The 15,640-nt window shown below is 48.9% G+C and overlaps 1 protein-coding gene across 1 annotated transcript; it reads left to right on the forward strand.

Moving 5' to 3' along the window:
* Positions 1–14,469: 14,469 nt before the first annotated feature.
* LOC123094852 (uncharacterized) lies at positions 14,470–15,290 on the forward strand. The gene has a single exon (XM_044516733.1). The coding sequence runs from the start codon at positions 14,526–14,528 to the stop codon at positions 15,180–15,182; it is 657 nt and encodes a 218-aa protein (XP_044372668.1). The 5' UTR covers positions 14,470–14,525; the 3' UTR covers positions 15,183–15,290.
* The last annotated feature ends 350 nt before the right edge of the window (positions 15,291–15,640 follow it).

The following is a 15,640-nucleotide window of genomic DNA, read 5'->3' on the forward strand; positions in this document are numbered from 1 at the left end:
TGGTGTATTTGAGTCGTAGGAGACCCGTACTATTAAGAGGGGGTCCGCGTCGGAAAGGTTTGGGTGGAATCAACACGTACACTTGTTCCTCCTTTCCCTGCATTTTGGAGCTTCCCTTTGTTATCTTGGTTGTGCGGAAATCTGACGACTACTGCTGTACTTGCGGTAGTACCGCAAGTACACGCGGTAGTACCACTGTGTGTCACGGTAGTACCGCTCATCTGGAGCGGTAGTATCGCGGCTCCCAGGCCTTGTGCCGCTCCGGTGCGGTAGTAGGGGCGGATGTAATTTTTTACATCCGCGCCCTCCATGGTAGTACCGCTCGTCCAGCGCGGTAGTACCGCGGGGGCCCACGGTAGTACCACTCCCTAGGAGTCGTAGTACCATGGCCCTCCTACCTAGTACGGTAGTGTCGCGGTAGTAGGCGGGAAAGTAATTTTTTACATCCGCGCCCGCACGGTAGTACCGCGCCTCGCGAGCGGTAGTACCGCGTCGGATTTTTGTATCACCTCAGTTTCAGCGGAAGTAGGCACGGATGTAATTTATTTCATCCGCGGCCTTCCCAGGCCGTGACTTTCCTGCCTAGCGGTAGTACCGCAAGTGGGTGCGGTAGTACCGCACAAGCAGTAGTACTGCCCCCTTGTCAGGCTAGTTCCGGCCTGTGCTGCTCTCGCGGTAGTACTGTGGTCAGCCACGGTAGTACCGCACAGCTTCGCGGTAGTACCGCGCCCCTGGAGCGGTAGTACCATGTGTTGCGGGCTGAACATGTGGATAACGGTTGGATTCTTTCCACGACTATATAAGGGGTGTCTTCTACCTCTAGTTGACTACCTCTTCCACCTCTAAGCTCCATTGTTGCTCCAAGCTCCATTTTCACTTGATCTCTCTCCCTAGCCAATCAAACTTGTTGATTTTCTCGGGATTGAGTGACAAGTGCCCGATCTACACTTCCACCACAGGATATTTGATTCCCCCCACTTATCCCTAGCGGATCTTGTTACTCTTGGGTGTTGAGCACCCTAGACGGTTGAGGTCACCTCGAAGCCATAATCCATTGTGGTGAAGCTTCGCGGTATTGTTGGGAGCCTCCAAGTGTTGTGGAGATTGCCCCAATCTTGTTTGTAAAGGTCCGGTTGCCGCCTTCAAGGGCTCCAATAGTGGAATCACGGCATCTCGCATTGTGTGAGGGCGTGGGGAGATTACGGTGGCCCTAGTGGCTTCTTGGGGAGCATTGTGCCTCCACACCGCTCTAACGGAGACGTACTTCCCCTTAAAAGGAAGGAACTTCGGTAACACATCCTCGTCTCCACCGGCTCCACTCTTGGTTATCTTCTCCCTTTACTTTTGCAAGCTTACGTGTGCTATATCCATTGCTTGCTTGTGTGCTTATTGTCTTTGCATCATATAGGTTGTCCACGTAGTTGCACATCTAGACAACCTATTTCATTGCAAGGTTTAAATTGTTAAAGAAAAGTCTAAAAAGTGTTAGTTGCCTATTCACCCCCCCCCCTCTAGTCAACCATATCGATCTTTTCAATTGGTATCAGAGCCTCTTCTCTTTATTAAGAACTTTGCCGTCTGAAGAGTATGGTTGACAATAACGACGGTGCGGAGGAGCACTCCGGTGTGAATCCCGTCTTGTCTTCGGCCGAAGGGGGAACCTCGGTCTCTCGTGAGGAATTCAATGTGGCTTTAGACACATTGAAAACCTCCATGACGGCCGAGGTTAAAAGCATGTTTTCTGAATTCCTAGAGGGACTCAAACTATCTACCTCGTCAATGAAAGTGGGTGATCCCATTAACAAGGTGACGGATGCTAACCCCGACAAGGGGGAAGCTAATAGTGAAAAGAGTTCGTCTACTAGTGGTAGAAATGGCACCGGCATCTTTGCCAATGTGGAACCCCCGGTGTATAGAGGACCGATCCCCTCTACTCATTTGAATCATGCCGGTCCTCCTCCTAAATATGTGAAAAATGAAGATTTTGATGCTTGGCTCTATCGCTTCAAGCGTCACTTAAAACATGTGAACACTAACCTTTGGAGAATTATTGAAGAAGGTTTCTATCCTCATGATCCAAGCAACTTCACTCCTCGAGAAGAAGTGGACAATCAATTCAATGAAAGTGCTCTCTTCATCATCCAAGATGCAATCCTTCCCGAAGATCTCCCTCATCTTCGACCTCATGCCATGGCCAAAGAAGCATGGAAATGTGTCGAGCGTCTCTATCGAGGAAGTGCTAGCATTCAACGCTCCAACTATGAAGTGGTGCAAGATGAGGCCGATGAGTTTGCAATGAAAGAGGATGAAGAACCTCGTGAGCTCTTTCGAAGAGTGACCAAACTCGCGGTCGCACTCCGAGATCATGGAAGCAAGGACACGAATGACAACTGGATCAAGCGCAAGTTCCTCAAGGCCATGATGCCCTACAACAAGGCCATGTCCTCCGTCATTCGCCAAAGACCGGACTTCCACTCCATGACCTCTAGTGAAGTGTTGGATGAGTTTGTTGCAATGAGCATCTTGGACAAGATCGCCGACAATGCGGTGCTCCGTTCCCAAAGGGCAAAGAAGCCCAATCTTGCCTTGAAGGCCAAGGTTAGTGTGGAAGAAGAAGAAGAGGAGGAAGATGAGGAGAGCAACCCCGAGGACACGAAGTATGATTATCATGAGCACATGGCTCTTGCCTCAAGACAGTTTTGGAGTAAGAAGACTACAAGACCCAACTTCAACAAGAACAACTCAAGTGGCCTCAAAGGGAAGCAACGAGTTAGAACTTGTTTCAACTATGGCAATGTTAGCCATTTCGTTGCGGATTGTCCATACGAGAAGCGGGAAGACTCCTTCTCGCGGGTTGGTGGTTCAAGAAGAATACCGTGAGGATGACGATGCTGATGAAGATGGTGAAACAATGGCCATGGCATCCGTTGCCATTGTCTCAACTCCTCGGGTGTCTCTCTTCGATGCACCTAACAAGAACATCACCGCCAAGTGCCTCATGGCTAAGGCTACCAACAAGGTAACCCCCAACATCAAAACCACCATTATTCCAAACCCTCGTTCAATGGATGACTTTGATAATGGTAAGGGGTCTAATGAGGAGATCAATGAATTTGAGTCCTTCATGAGTAAGCTCAAGGGCAAATCCAAGAAGCATTTCGTTGCTCTCTTGGAACAACTTGGTGAAGCCAATGACATGATCGAGGCTCATGAAGAAACCATCACTAAGATGGAAAGTCATAGTCGTGACTATGCCGATGAGATATCGGATCTCTCTAATGCTCTTGAGGAAGAGCGTGGGCATCGTTTGGATCTTGAGGAGTCACACAACGATGGTCATGCTAAACTAAAGAAAGATCTTGATCATGCTCTTGTTGTGTCTCGTGTTCTAGCTTCCGAGAAGGCTAAACTTGGGGTTGATCATGTTAGACTCACGGAGGAGTTTGATGTACTTGACAAGGCCCACAAGGTCTTGAAAGGTGCTCATGCCACCCTCAAGGAGTCTCATGCTCAACTCCAAGTTAAGCTAACCAAGGAAAAGGCCACATTTCCTCACGTGGTCTTAATTGATAATGCAAATGCAACTAACCCATGTTGTGAGCATGTGCATCTTGTGGAGGAAAATGCCAAGTTGAAGGAACAACTCGAGAAAGGTCTTGTGTCATGCATACAAGGTGAGAAGAACCTAAATGACCTTTTGAGCAATCAAAAGGAAGTTGTGGGCAAGGAGGGAGTTGGGTTCGCACCCAAGTCCAAGAACAAGAAGAAGAACAAGGAGAAGAAGAGCAAGACCAATCGACCTCCTCCGCTCACGCAAACCTTTGTGAAGGAGGGAGAAGGTGCTCCTAAGGAGAAGAAGAACAATGGGAAGAGTGGTGAAGCCAAAGAGCGCAACGCCATCTCTCCAAACAAAGCCGGCGACTTTAACCCCTCTTATGTGTTGTGCCGTGCTAGTGATGGACATGTTTATGCTAAATTTGTTGGTTCTCCTTATGAGTACATTGAATGGTCTATTTGGGTTCCTAAGACCCTTGTTACTAACATCAAAGGACCCATTACTCAATGAGTACCTAAAACCAAGCATTGATCTCTTGTAGGTGTTTGCTTCCGGTGGGGGATCATGGTTGCTCGATAGTGGAGCAACAAATCATATGACCGGGAGCAAGGACTTGGTGGTGGACGTGCACAATATCTCATCTATGCCCACCAATGTCGAATGGGGTGATGCCTCACATTCTAAGGTATTGGGTCTTGGCAAGGTTGTCATTTCTCATGATCTAACGATCGAGAAAGTCATGCTTGTTGAGTCCCTTGCGTTCAATTTACTTTCCGTTCATCAACTCGCACTCATGGGTTTTGCCACCTTCTTTGATATTGATACTGTGGCCCTCTTGTGGAGCAAGACTTAAAGTAGCCTTTGTTGGGCATGTCGAGAATGGTCTCTATGTGGTTAACTTCTCGGAGCAACCCACTAAGACCGCGACATGCCTAATGGCTAAAGTTGATGTGGGATGGCTTTGGCATCGCCGTTTAGCCCACGTCAATATGAGATCTTTGCAAAGTCTTCTCAAGGGGGACCATGTTCATGGACTAACGAATGTTAGTTTTGCCAAAGATCGTGTTTGCAGTGCTTGTATCGAAGGAAAGCTTCATGAGACGGCTCACCCTCCCACGACTATCATCTACTCGAAGAGACCCTTGGAGCTCCTCCACATGGACCTCTTTGGGCCCCCATCATTTGATAGTCTTGGGGGTAGAAAGTATTGCTTGGTGATAGTGGATGATTATTCAAGATACACTTGGGTATACTTCTTCAAGAGGAAGAGTGAGACTCAACAAACCGTCATCGACTTTGTAAATGAAGCTCAACGTCAACACAATGCAAAGATCTTGACAATAAGAAGTGACAACGGCACCGAGTTCAAGAACTACACCTTGGATGAGTTTCTTAGTGATGAAGGGATCAAGCATCGATATTCTGCACCATATACCCCTCAACAAAATGGTGTTGCGGAGAGGAAGAACCGGACGTTGATGGATGCAGCAAGGACCATGATGGCGGAGTTCAAGTCTCCATACAACTTCTGGGCCGAAGCCATCAACACAGCTTGTCATGCATCCAATCGGCTCTATCTCCGCAAAGGCTTGAACAAGACTCTGTATGAGATACTCACCGGGAACAAGCCCAATCTCAAGTACTTCCGGGTGTTCGGGTGTAAGTGTTTCATTCTCAAGAAAGGTGTTCGTTTGTTTAAATTCGAAGCTAGAGCTCATGAGGGCATATTTGTTGGTTATGCTACAAACTCTCATGCTTACCGTGTTCTCAACAAGTCCAACGGACTCATTAAGGAGACGTGTAACATAGAGTTTGATGAAAATAACGGCTCCCAAGTGGAGCAAAGTGATACTTGTGATGTAGGTGATGAAATTCCTCCCCAAGCCATAAGAAGAATGGGTATTGGTCATATCCTACCCATTGAGGAACCCCTTGTGGCCGAAGGAGAAGGACAATGCTCCACTCAAGTGGAGCCATCACCTCCCCAAGACCCACACGCTTCCGAAGAACAAAGTGAAGGCCCTCACCCTCATGAACAAGACCAAGGGCAAGATCAACCTCAAGATGGTGGTGAACCTCTAAATGATGCCCAAGGTCAAGTTCTCCCCCTCGAGCAAGTTCAAGATCATGAGCAAGCTCAAGACGGCGCTCAAGATGATCAAGTTAACCTTCCTCCTTCCACACCCGAGGAGGGATTAGAGCGTCATGCCGCGAAGATTGCTTCCAAACTCACCACACAAGGCCATCTCATGGAAAACGTGGTTGGAAGCCTAAGAAAGGGGGTAAGCACTCATAGACAATTAGCTAACTATTGTGAACATCATGCGTTTGTCTCTTGTGTTGAACCCCAAAAGGTCTATGAGGCGCTCGAAGACTCGGATTGGCTCAATGCCATGCATGAAGAACTCAACAACTTCGAATACAACAAGGTGTGGAGATTGGTGCCATGACCTTCGGGGAACCACAACGTCATTGGAACAAAGTGGATCTTCAAGAACAAGCAAGATGCTCATGGGAACATCATTTGCAACAAGGCAAGATTGGTAGCACAAGGCTACTCCCAAGTCGAGGGTATCGACTACGGTGAAACCTTTGCTCCCGTTGCTCGTCTTGAATCCATTCATTTGTTGATTGCTTATGCTTCCCATCACAACTTTAAGTTGCAACAAATGGATGTGAAAAGTGATTTTCTTAATGGTCCCATTAATGAGTTGGTTTATGTCAAGCAACCCCCCGGGTTCGAGGACCCCTACTTCCCGGATCATGTGTATCAACTCGATAAGGCACTCTATGGCCTTAAACAAGCCCCACGTGCGTGGTATGACCACCTTACCGAGTTGTTACAAGATCGTGGATTTGAAGTAGGACAAATCGATCCCACTCTTTTTACTAAGAAGGTCAAAGGGGAGTTGTTTGTATGCCAACTATATGTTGATGATATTATCTTTGGTTCTCCTAACAAAGCTTTCAATGAGGAATTTGCCACTCTCATGACCTCCAAGTTCAAGATGTCTTCGATGGGAGAGTTGAAGTTCTTCCTTGGCTTTCACATCAAACAAAGAAGAGAAGGAACCTTCATCAACCAAGACAAATACACTCAAGACATGCTTAAAAGATTCAAGCTAAGTGATGTCAAGCCGGCTTCTACACCAATGCCTACCAAGTGCCAACTTGACATCGATCCCAATGGTAAAAGCGGTGGATCAAAAGGTATATCGCTCCATGATTGGCTCCTTGCTTTACCTTTGTGCATCTAGACCGGATATCATGTTGAGTGTGGGGATGTGTGCACGGTTTCAAGCCGCACCAAAGGAAAGTCACTATGTGGCGGTCAAGAGAATCTTTCGATATTTGGCTCATACCCCTAACTTTGGCTTATGGTACCCAAGAGGAGCAAATTTCAAGCTTGAAGGTTTCACGGATTCCGATTGGGCGGGGGACAAAGTGGATAGGAAGTCCACTTCCGGAGGGTGCCAATTTCTTGGTTGCTCTTTGGTAAGTTGGTCTTCCAAGAAGCAAAGTTGTGTGTCTCTCTCGTCCACCGAAGCGGAGTATGTGGCGGCCGGTAGTTGTGGTGCTCAACTCCTATGGATGAGGCAAACTTTAAAGGAGTACGGTGTCATTTGTGACAAAGTGCCTCTTTGGTGTGATAATGAAAGTGCCATCAAGATTTCTCTCAACCCGGTACAACACTTCAAGACGAAGCACATTGAGATTCGGCATCACTTCATCCGGATCACATTAGGCGAGGGGAGATCGAGCTCAAGTATGTCAACACTCATGATAATCTTGCAGATATTTTCACGAAGCCCTTGGATGAAGCAAGATTTCATGAGTTAAGGCATGAGCTAAATATCATTGATTTGAGCAATGTGACTTGAACCCGTACACCCCCCACCACACTCAACGTGTTGTCTAGTTTAGGTGTAGGCATGGACATAGGGGGAGTGTTGTTCTCTCAATGAACTCTCCCTCCCCCCATTATGCATAAATCGATCACCTCTTTCACATTAGCCATTTTTAATGGTACTTGTGCTTCAAAGACGAGTTTTGGTCATGGCCCCAAGGATAATTCTTCGCGGTGCCATACCATCCAACTCAAACATAGGTGGCTTCGGCCACCGCCCTCTCTCCTCGAGAGGTTGTGTCGCTTGGTAGTTTCTTGTTGTCTTTTTGCCTCTGGTTTGTGCGTGTTCTTGTGGTTTCTTGTGTGTGAAAAGTTTCCGTGCAAAGGCTTTTTCTTCTCGTGTTGAAATTTGCGGTGACTTGAGCCCATGGTACTACCGCGGCCAGCTACGGTACTACCGCAGCCAGCCATGGTACTATCGCTTGCGGGAGCACGGTACTACCGTCACCACGCGACAGTAATTTTTTACTGCCGCCTGGTTGAGCGGTACTACCGCGTCGGTGCGGTACTTCCGCCCGAGCGGTACTACCACGATGATACGCGGTACTACCGCACCGGTTCGAGCGCGTGGGGATAAGGACGGGCAGGGGGAGTTTTAACTCCCCATACCCATTCACTGTCCTCTCTCTCCACGTCGCCTCCTTCTCTCCCTCGCTCAAGAACGGAGCCGGCGTTCGTCGCTGGATCTCCTCCACCGTCTGCCCTCCCGTGATTCCGACCGGTGGGATCGTTCCCCACCACGTGCTCTTGCTATGGACCAAGGTCTTTTCCCAACTCCCTCTCCGTGTTGTTTGTGTTTGGTGTTTCTAGGTTTTGGGGGAGGCTTGTGTGTTCTTGAGATTCTTAGGCTTAATCTCTGCAAGAGTAGGATGAAGGAGCGTGGTATTGCATAGGATTTATACTTGTATTGTTGTCTTGCGCTAGATCTGATCACCGTAGCACCGCCATTGTTTCGCGGTTCTTTTCAGATTCAAACCGCCGGTTGGATCTGACGCGACGCGGTACTACCGCCCGTCTGGCGCGGTACTACCGCTTGCACGGTACTACCGCCCTTCGGGAGTGGTACTACCGCGCTCTGTGCGGTACTAAAATTTTACTTCCGCTCCAACCACGGTACTACCATGACCTCGCACGGTACTACCGCGTTTGGAGCAGTACTAATATTTTAGTACCGCAGGCAGTGGCAGTTCTACCGTGGCTCACATCTATCGCATGCCAACTTTCTCGTATGCCTTCTATGTGTTTCTTGTGCTTTTTCGTGGCCTTTGCATTGATCCTTTCGCGTCTTTGGTGTTTTGCGTGTGTGTCTCAGGTGGTGGCTCTCGCCGGTCCAACCCCAGTCGTGACACTGGTTCCAAACGTCTGCGCAACCCAGGTGATGTACCAGAGGGCTCGTCTGCCTTCAAGCGCAATGTCAAGCACTCAGCTAGCAAGCACAAGGAGCCCGCTAAGGTCATGGATGAGATAGCCCAAGCTGATTATGTCCGTCTCAGGCAGCTTCACCCTTATGTGCACCCGCGTTCCACTGTCAGAGGCTGTGAGCTGTTCTGGAACAAGCAACAGACCAACATCTATCTGGATGTCATCAAGAACAAGTAGAATACCTATGTGGAGGTGAAGTGGATTGATATGCATCACATGAGGAAGGACAAGTTCCGTGACTACTTTGGAGAGGCTCTGGACTTGGTGGAGCAGTTTGGCATTGAGCATGTGTTAACCTTCCACCTCGACTATGACCCTGAGCTTATCTGTCAGTTCTTTGCCTCAGTCTACTTTCACTCCGATGAGGAATGGAGGATGACCTGGATGACCAATGGCCGTAAGCTGTCTGCTACCTGGAAGGAGTTCATGGATCTTCTCCAGGTTCCTGATGATGGGCTCAACTCTCCAGTGGGTGTTCGCCCCCATGCCAATGCTGACTCTGCCAACAAGGACAGGCTTGCACCATTCATGGTTGAGAAGGCGCTTGCCAATGGCAATACAACTCTAGTGCTCAACCCTTTTCTGGATATCATGTATCGCATCTTCCGCAACTCCTTGTTCCCTCGCATCGGTGACAAAGACAAGGTTCATGCCTATATGGTGGACATGATGCTCATCTGCGAGGAGGCTCGTTCGTCTCAGTATCAGCCACTTGATGTCTCACACATCATGTGGTGTGAGCTCCGGTTTGCAGTGTTCAACCGCAAGGTGCCTATCTATGGGCCCTATCTGTTTCTGCTGATTTCGAAGACTTAGGAGAAGATGTTCCCTGATGAGGAGTTTCTTGCTCCAGACTGGGTTCGCCATGAGCCCATCTGCCTGCATATCAAATCCAACTAGGCCAACACCACTACTCGTGCCGAGGCGACTGCTGCTAGGGCTGCTGTTGATGAGGAGGAGGATGGCGCCGAGGATGTTGCTGAGGGCCGTGCTGCTAGGCCTTCCCAGAGTGCCACTATGCCATCATGGGACAAGAAGCTGAAGGACAAGATGAAGACTCTTTTCTGCATGCAAGCCAAGGGGCAGTACATGACTCACGTGGCGTCCAAGGAGAGTCGTCGCCGGGACAACAAGATCTTGCAGCTCTATGGTGAGGCAGTGTCTGGCGGGTCTGAGGAGCACATCACTCCAGAGGCCGAGTGGATGGAGAAGCAGGGCTATAGGTGGACTGAGTCTGAGGAGGATGTCGAGGAGACCATCCCTGCTGCCGAGGAGTCCGACGGAGAGGCTTGGGACGAGTTCTCTGCTTGAGCCACCTCTTGTGTGTAGGTGTCCTCTCTGCCTTTTTGGCGTCTCGATGCCAAAGGGGGAGAGAGTGTAGGGATTTGCGAGTGTGTCATGTGTTTTCTGCTTTCTTGTTTGAACTATTTGCTGCTTTCTCGTTTGAACCTCGGTAGCTTTACTTCGTATGGTGTAAGACATGTGCACTCTATCTATCCTAGCGAGCTTGTGTTATATTGTGTTATCTTTATGCTATGCTATGCTTATTATCATGCCTTGGTCTCTAAAATATAGGGGGAGTGTTGATCCTTGTCTGTGTGCTATGCAGTCCAAAGCATTCATCTAAAGTGCACACATCTAGGGGGAGCCCGTCTATATTTTAGAGCGTGGGGTTTGCCCCTGCTCTAAATTATCTTATCTATATGCAAACCCCGTGTTGTCATCAATCCACCAAAAAGGGGGAGATTGTAAGGGCATATTTATCCCTCAGGTGTTTTGGTGATTGATGACAATGCATTTGCGGACTAATCGTGTGCCTTGAGTTTCTCAGATGCTTCATCTCTAGGCATGAGACGATTCGGTGCCCCTCGGAGACTATTGAAGTCGGCGTTGTTCTACGTTTCTCTTTGGTGGATTTGAGTCGTAGGAGAGCCGTACTATTAAGAGGGGGTCCGCGTTGGAAAGGTTTGGGTGGAATCAACACGTACACTTGTTCCTCCTTTCCCTGCATTTTGGAGCTTCCCTTTGTTATCTTGGTTGTGCGGAAATCTGACGACTACTGCTATACTTGCGGTAGTATCGCAAGTACACGCGGTAGTACCGCTGTGTGTCACGGTAGTACCGCTCATCTGGAGCGGTAGTACCGCGGCTCCCAGGCCTTGTGCCGCTCTGGTGTGGTAGTATGGGCGGATGTAATTTTTTACATCCGCCCCTCCACGGTAGTACCGCTCGTCCAGCGTGGTAGTACCGCGGGGGCCCATGGTAGTACCGCTCCCTAGGATTCGTAGTACCGTGACCCTCCTACCTAGTACCGCAGTGTCGCGATAGTAGGCGCGGATGTAATTTTTTACATCCGCGCCCGCACGGTAGTACCGCGCCTCGCGAGCGGTAGTACCGCATCGGATTTTTGTACCACCTCAGTTTCAGCGGAAGTAGGCACGGATGTAATTTATTTCATCCGCGCCCTTCCCATGCCGTGACTTTCCTGCCTAGCGGTAGTACCGCAAGTGGGTGCGGTAGTACCGTGCAAGCGGTAGTACTGCCCCCTTGTCAGGATAGTTCCGGCATGTGCTGCTGTCGCGGTAGTACTGTGGCCAGCCACGGTAGTACCGCAAAGCTTCGCGGTAGTACCGCGCCCCTGGAGCGGTAGTACCGTGTGTCGCGGGCTGAACATGTGGATAACGGTTGGATTCTTTCCACGACTATATAAGGGGTGTCTTCTACCTCTAGTTGACTACCTCTTCCACCTCTAAGCTCCATTGTTGCTCGAAGCTCCATTTTCACTCGATCTCTCTCCCTAGCCAATCAAACTTGTTGATTTGCTCGGGATTGAGTGACAAGTGCCCAATCTACACTTCCACCACAGGATATTTGATTCCCCCCACTTATCCCTAGCGGATCTTGTTACTCTTGGGTGTTGAGCACCCTAGACGGTTGAGGTCACCTCGAAGCCATACTCCATTGTGGTGAAGCTTCGCGGTATTGTTGGGAGCCTCCAAGTGTTGTGGAGATTGCCCCAATCTTGTTTGTAATGGTCCGGTTGCCGCCTTCAAGGGCTCCAATAGTGGAATCACGGCATCTCGCATTGTGTGAGGGCGTGAGGAGATTACGGTGGCCCTACTGGCTTCTCGGGGAGCATTGTGCCTCCACACCGCTCTAACAGAGACGTACTTCCCCTTAAAAGGAAGGAACTTCGGTAACACATCCTCGTCCACCGGCTCCACTCTTGGTTATCTTGTCCCTTTACTTTTGCAAGCTTACTTGTGCTATATCCATTGCTTGCTTGTGTTCTTATTGTCTTTGCATCATATAGGTTGTCCACGTAGTTGCACATCTAGACAACCTATTTCATTGCAAGGTTTAAATTGTTAAAGAAAAGTCTAAAAAGTGTTAGTTGCCTATTCACCCCCCCTCTAGTTAACCATATCGATCCTTTCAGCGACGAAGACGGCGGCGTGTCCGCGTCTTCTCCGCCTTGAACTGCCTCTTCGTCATCGACATTTTCGAGGTCGTCTTCCTCTTCGGGCACATAATCAGTCATCTCTTCGTCTGGTGGACCCATGTCGTTATTTCCTGCCCTGTCGACGTCCTCATCACCACCATCATCATCTTCACTTATCCATCGAGTATGGCCATGCATGAAACCATGCATGAGCAGGTGCGCCTTGAATTTACCACCCTGAAAGGGGTCGAGCCTGACTCTTCCTTTGCATTTTCGACACGGACATAAAACATCCTTCAGTCTTTTTTTATACATGTCATCCACACCGGATTACCAGTATCTTTCCACCATCTTCCATTGACCTTCATGATCACCAACGCGCGGAGCAAATATTATAACCACGTATATATGCATGCATGGATCAAATTCATACAAAATTCGGCATGACCTTCCCTAAACATAGGACATATTGAGTTTGCCCGAAATTTGCCGAAACGGAATTGAATCGACATTTCGGCAAAACATAGGCAACTCATGTCACTCACATGCCACACACAATTCGGTATATTCATATCGCACATAGTTTCGGTCCTAATCGCAAACACACATATTTCCATTCTTGCACAACTCTTTTTTTGCTCACCTATTTGTCGAGAGGAATATCGAGCACCTTCTTATAATTAGCTAGTAGCTCTAGATAGTGAGGTACCTACGTAAAAAATATAGCTCCAACTAGCTAGAGAGAGAGAGAGAGAGAGAGAGAGAGCTATGAGAGGGAGGAGATAGGGCATTAATGGAGGGGGTGGTGGAGGGGCAAAGAAGAGAAGGGGAGAAGGGGCAAAAGAAAGGAAGAGGAAGGAGGGAAGGCATTAATGAAGGGGGTGGTGGAGGGGCAAAGAAGAGAAGGGAAGGAGGGGCAAAAACAAGGAAGAGAAGGGAAGGAGGGAGGGCATTAATGGAGGGGGGAAGAGGGGCAAAGAAGAGGGGGAAGCATTGAAGAACAAGCAAATGCAAGAGGGAGGGAGAGAAAGAAAGGGGGAGGAAGAAGAGGGGGGAAAGGTGGCAGATATTTTGGCTGGCGACCATAGCAGTAGCGCGGGGCCCCAAAGCGTGCTACTGCTATGTGTGCCAGCCATAATATCTACTGGTACATAAAACTAGCTATAGCGCTTGCCCAAAAAACACGCTACTGGTATAAGATTACACATAGAAGAACTAGCTGTAGCGCTTCTTAGTGGCCCCGCGCTACTGCTATTTTCTTAACAGTAGCGCTTGTTAGCGTACCAACGCTGCTACTATTTTTTGGCCGGGGTGTGTGGTGTGGCTAACTTACCAGTAGCGTGCCCTCTAGAAACCATAGCTGCTGCTAAGTTGTACCAGTAGCGCCGTTTGTAACACACACTGCTGCTAATTATAAGTAGCTTGGGCTCCAAAACACATGCTACTGGTAACTTCTATGTATAAGCCTTTTCCTAGTAGTGTTTTCCTTAATAGTGGTCGGTTGGAATTTCCGGTTCACATACCTCCTAGATAAAAACATTATGTCACGTTGTTCGGCATAATTGTCATAAACACTAAATGAAACAAATAATAATAAAAGATAATATACCACATCCGAATCATAGAGAAGACGAGGACCGACGGAGCGGATACCAAAACCATGACACTATATAATAACAAACAATAATAAAACTAAAAAAATTATACAAATATCTATTTAAATCATACAAGTAAGGTTTTTTTTTTGCATTTAAAAAGAAGATAAGAACAAGAGGCTCAGCCATTGGTCCCGGTTCGTAAGAGAACCGGGATTAATGCTTTTATCTGGTCTCGACCAAAGCCCTGCTTTCTACTAGTGGGCATAGTCAATTTCCGGCAGTCACTCGTAGCAGTCTCATCAGTTGCAAGAAGGTAAATTTTCGAACTATATATGCCGTTAGCGGAAAGAAGCTTTATATAACACCTCACCTATGCTTAGTGCGACGCATGATCATAGGACTGCCACGGTGCCACCCCACTAAAGACCGAAAGTACGTGTATGCCACAACCATGCAACAGTCAAGCAACCAAACAGCCAGAGCCTCTCTCTTATGAAATACTAACTTTCATCGATGTCTCATTCTACATCTTGTGTGGCAGCACGAGGTAACCCAAGAAACCAACAGATCAGCCCGTGTAAACTCCGCGTCTTCCCCACGATGACAACCTCGTCTCGATCGTCTCATCATCCCTCCTGCATGACGCGCCGCCTTCTGACACCATGCAAGCGAGCCCTCGCGCGGCTCTTCCGCATCCCGGCCTCCGCCGCCCTCTCTATCAGGGCCTTCCGGTTCCGCAATCTCCGCAAGTCCACCGCCAAGATGAGCCCCCGCCACCGGCGCCGTGCCGGCCGAGGCTTCCGGTCGGTCCGCGCGGTGTTCTGGCCGTTAATCCCTCCGTCTTCCACGCCGGCAACCTCGACAGAGAGCCATACCACACGCAGGGTAGTTGCTGCGGCGGTACCAGAGGTGCCGGTGCCGTCGCCAGAGACGCCTGCGTATGTGAAGATGGTGGCGCGGCTGCGGTCGAGGACGACCGCGCGAATTGGAGAGGAGAAAGAGGAGGCATGCCGGAGTTTTGAGAGCTGCCTGATGGAGATTTTGACGGAGGAAGACAAAGCGCGGGACCTGCAGGACGTGGAGGAACTCCTACCGTGCTGGGAACGGCTCAAGTCGCCGGTGTTCGTTGATCTGGTCTGCCGGTTCTACGGCGATCTGTGCAAGGACTTGTTCTCCTCCGCCGCTTGGGGTGAGGACGGCGGAAACACTGACCGGGACGTGGGACCAGTTTCCATGTCGGCTGCTTTACTAGTGTAACTCGTTACCACATCGTGTTGTAAGTTCGTAACACAAAACACTTAAGAGATAAATACGCTAAGGGTCATTGAAGTTGAGTCAAAAGTACAATACGGTCACTGAATTTCAGAATACGCTCGTTACGGTTACTATATACGTAAAGTGATGATTATACAGTCACTGTTACACCGTAGAGCCCCGTATAGCAATCTGTCGACCGGTCAAATGATCTACATGACATTCAATTGACTGGTAAAATAGCAAAAAAAAATGGCAGCCTAAGTATTGCAGTGGGCCCATCTGTCAGTAGACGGAAGAAATATAAACAAGAAACATACACGCTGCAGCCAGGGGAGTCGAACGAAGCACATATACAGGAAGTAGGCGCTAGGCCTTTTATATAGAGATGTTCACGCAATGCACAGGCCTGTTCATTGAAAATGAAGCGCGTGTGCGCGCACACACACATGGTGCGCACA

Source organism: Triticum aestivum, chromosome 4B (genome assembly GCF_018294505.1).
Source record: "Triticum aestivum cultivar Chinese Spring chromosome 4B, IWGSC CS RefSeq v2.1, whole genome shotgun sequence".
Lineage (NCBI taxonomy): Eukaryota > Viridiplantae > Streptophyta > Magnoliopsida > Poales > Poaceae > Triticum > Triticum aestivum.